The following is a 3,749-nucleotide window of genomic DNA, read 5'->3' as shown; positions in this document are numbered from 1 at the left end:
AGACCGTTGAGTAAAAGGGCTCCCAGTCCGTTGAGTATAAGGACTCCCAGTCCGTCGAGTATAAGGACTCCCAGTCCGTTGAGTATAAGGACTTCCAGTCCGTTGAGTATAAGGACTCCGAGTCCGTTGAGGTTAAGGGCTCTCAGTCCGTTGAGTATAAGGGCTCCCAGTCCGTTGAGTATAAGGACTCCAAGTCCGTTGAGTATAAGGACTCCGTTGAGTATAAGGACTCTCAGTCCGATGAGTATAAGGACTCCCAGTCCGTTGAGTATAAGGGCTCCCAGTCCGTTGAGTATAAGGGCTCAAAGTCCGTTGAGTTTAAGGACTCCCAGTCCGTTGAGTATAAGGGCTCCCAGTCCGTTGAGTATAAGGGCTCCCAGTCCGTTGAGTATAAGGGCTCCCAGTCCGTTGAGTATAAGGGCTCCCAGTCCGTTGAGTACAATGACTCTCGGTCAATTGAGTATAATGACTCCGAGTCCGTTGAGTATAAGGGCTCCCAGTCCGTTGAGTATAAGGGCTCCCAGTCCGTTGAGTATAAGGACTCCAAGTCCGTTGAGTATAAGGACTCCGTTGAGTATAAGGACTCTCAGTCCGATGAGTATAAGGACTCCCAGTCCGTTGAGTATAAGGGCTCCCAGTCCGTTGAGTATAAGGGCTCAAATTCCGTTGAGTATAAGGACTCCCAGTCCGTTGAGTATAAGGGCTCCCAGTCCGTTGAGTATAAGGGCTCCCAGTCCGTTGAGTATAAGGGCTCCCAGTCCGTTGAGTACAATGACTCTCGGTCCATTGAGTATAAGGACTCCGAGTCCGTTGAGTATAAGGGCTCCCAGTCCGTTGAGTATAAGGGCTCCCAGTCCGTTGAGTATAAGGACTCCAAGTTCGTTGAGTATAAGGGCTCCCAGTCCGTTGAGTATAAGGGCTCCCAGTCCGTTGAGTACAATGACTCTCAGTCCATTGAATATAAGGTCTCAGGTCGTTTAGTATTAGGATCCTCAGTCCGTTGAGTATTAGGACTCTCAGTCCGTTGAGTACAATGACTCTCAGTCCATTGAATATAAGGTCTCAGGTCGTTGAGTATTAGGATCCTCAGTCCGTTAAGTATTAGGACTCTCAGTCCGTTTAGTATAAAGACTCTCAGTCCCTTGACTCCATGAACTATCAGTCCCTTGAGTACATGGATTCTCAGTCCCTTGAGTACAAGAACTCTATATATGATATGGTATATGATAATTTGTATCCGTTGACGCAACCTGCAATGTATATGCTCATGTGCAAACTGCAGGAATCGTAATGAATCGTGCGAAAACGGCCCAAGCGACATTATTGACTTTTAGATAGTAAGTTTAGCCCCTTAAAAACCAATTTTCAAACTAACACTATTGAAACGAAAATAAGAATTATTTCATTCAGAGAGAACAGGACATTGTTGAAGAGGGTGAGGCTTCATGTTTCGGTGAATAAGTACAATCAAACAAATTTGTGTATAGTCCATTACATAAAGATATTCCAGTACCTTGAAAATCAATAATCTATACTTTTATTTATATTTATATTTTCGCTTGATTTTGACGAGATCGAAAATCTGATTTTGAATCACGCTCGACGCGAGTTTTGTATGCGACCCTTTTATACACGTTAATACATGTATGTATTGTATTTCCCGATGGTTATATTTGGACATATAAATAAAAAACAATATTTAGAATTTCAAGCTACATTTCATTTGTATCATATTGCTAACAACAAAACATATGGACTGAAAAAACAAATTAATTCATCAATTTAGTATGAAAGTGTAATAACATAAATAAATAAACCATATCAATACTTAATGCATATAGTTTCTACCGCAGATCGAAATTTCAACAATTTATAATGAGAGATGGGCGCAAAGAATGGCATACACAAGCAGAACGTGATTCTTGTATACACGTGACACCGTTGACCAAGGAGCTAACCACTTTTGTTCCATACGACAATATAATCGTGCTTATAAGCCACATTTTCTTGTCAGATTGTTTCATTGTTTTGTCTCTTTTCGCCGTTGTATTAGTTTTCTTAATGACGAAAAACTGGAATAAGGTTAGGAGCTTTAGGTGCAGAGTGTCGGGAACAATAGAAAACTAGGCAAAACGAGTTAAACTTGGAAATTTGATGTTTAGCATCCACCACATCCGCCGCCGCCACCACCACCTCCACATCCTCCACCACCGCCTCCACTACCACAGCCACCGCCGCCGCCGCCACAACCGCCATCACCCCCGCCGCCACCGCCGCCGTGACCTCCGCTATAATGGCCAGTCCCGTACCCAACCCCTCTTCCTTTCCGGGCTCCACCAACGTAACGCTTCTTTTGCCCTGTAAATCAATTGCAAGAGTTTTTATCCTGATTACATAATTGAAGAGTTTTTTTTATATTTTTTAGAATCTCTATAAGCAACCATGACAACAACGAACGTTCAACGGTATGAGCAATATAATAGGGGTTTTTTTTATCCGGGAGGATCTATCCGACAAGAGTGGACTTTTGCGGAATCGGCTTTCACGAGGCGCTAGCAATTTTTGTTGAAATAAAAAATACAAAACAAGAACGGCCATTAACATGCCTCAAGCATATGTGAATGTATGTAGTTTGGTAGTTAAATTGTCCTATTTTACGAATTGGTGTTATACTAATATAGTAAAGGTTATTCGGTTTTTAGGTCTATTATTTAACAACCGCATTGTGTCGTGTGTATATATTATATAGTGTCAAAGGCAATCAAATTTATTTAAATAAACACTGTATAGATGTAGTTTAATGATACATTGAGATAGATAATGAATACCAAAAAAATAAATGAATTAGCAGCGCATGGAAGCGAATCGTTTCTAAATGCTTTAACAGCGAATGAATGACAAGGCGGTAGTGTCGTTATAGGCATGCATACTGTTGGTAGAAACTGAACGACGCATTCTTCTCTGTTGCAATAAAACACATATAGAGGAGTGAAAAATAATTAAGTCTTGAGAAAAATACGATGCGTGAATAAGAATTGGTTTTGTAGGAGGATTGTCGCAAAAGATGGCTATTGTATGGCAGGACAACTGGTTTTAGAGTTTCCAAACTAAATTTATTTCATTTCTAAATTAAAATATGGTAGAACTTCATGATTAAACGGGATTGGGCTCCTTTTCCCCCAGTAAGCATTTAATCATGTATATTCAGCAACCCGGGTGTGTGTGAAATGGGCGTTTAGCTACCCAAGTGAATCATTTTCTCATGTAAATATCTTTTGCTAGGTTTTGGGTAGTGTGGGAGTCGCTCTCCAATACACTAATTTACTTTAACCCCGACCAACATGCCTGATATCATATGTTATTGATTGGCCTTTTAACACTCAGCTGTTAAGTATGTTCAATACTATTGTATTATTTCAAATCGTTTGCAAATGCTATGGAGAACATTTTATGATATAACTTAACTTAATCCTCAGTTACAACTTCATATACGAATTGAGATATATTTGTGTCTATATGTGGCTCTTAACTTATTTTAAGGAGTATATACAAGATGTATATTACCTGTATTGGCATTGTTCTTTTTCGTACTGCTGCTGCTATTCCCCATTGTTATAAATTCCGAGAAATTTCCACGTCGAAATTATCGCTTTTATTTCAATGATTTTAATGTACTTTATAGTTATCTAGCTTTAAATTTCTTAAATGGTAAACATTATATTTGGTAAACATTATATAGGCATACACAC

General features: G+C 39.7%; 1 protein-coding gene across 1 annotated transcript; it reads right to left on the bottom strand.

The window, feature by feature from the left end:
• Positions 1-1,698: 1,698 nt before the first annotated feature.
• LOC128209481 (uncharacterized) lies at positions 1,699-3,749 on the bottom strand. Its single transcript, XM_052913528.1, has 2 exons — positions 3,565-3,749; positions 1,699-2,358 (listed from the first exon to the last, which is right to left on the bottom strand). The coding sequence occupies exons 1-2, from the start codon at positions 3,608-3,610 to the stop codon at positions 2,159-2,161; spliced, it is 246 nt and encodes an 81-aa protein (XP_052769488.1). The 5' UTR covers positions 3,611-3,749; the 3' UTR covers positions 1,699-2,158.

This window comes from Mya arenaria, chromosome 11, assembly GCF_026914265.1.
Source record: "Mya arenaria isolate MELC-2E11 chromosome 11, ASM2691426v1".
NCBI lineage: Eukaryota > Metazoa > Mollusca > Bivalvia > Myida > Myidae > Mya > Mya arenaria.
Note: the sequence above shows the minus strand (reverse complement) of the source record. Positions and strands in the feature narration are given on the sequence as shown.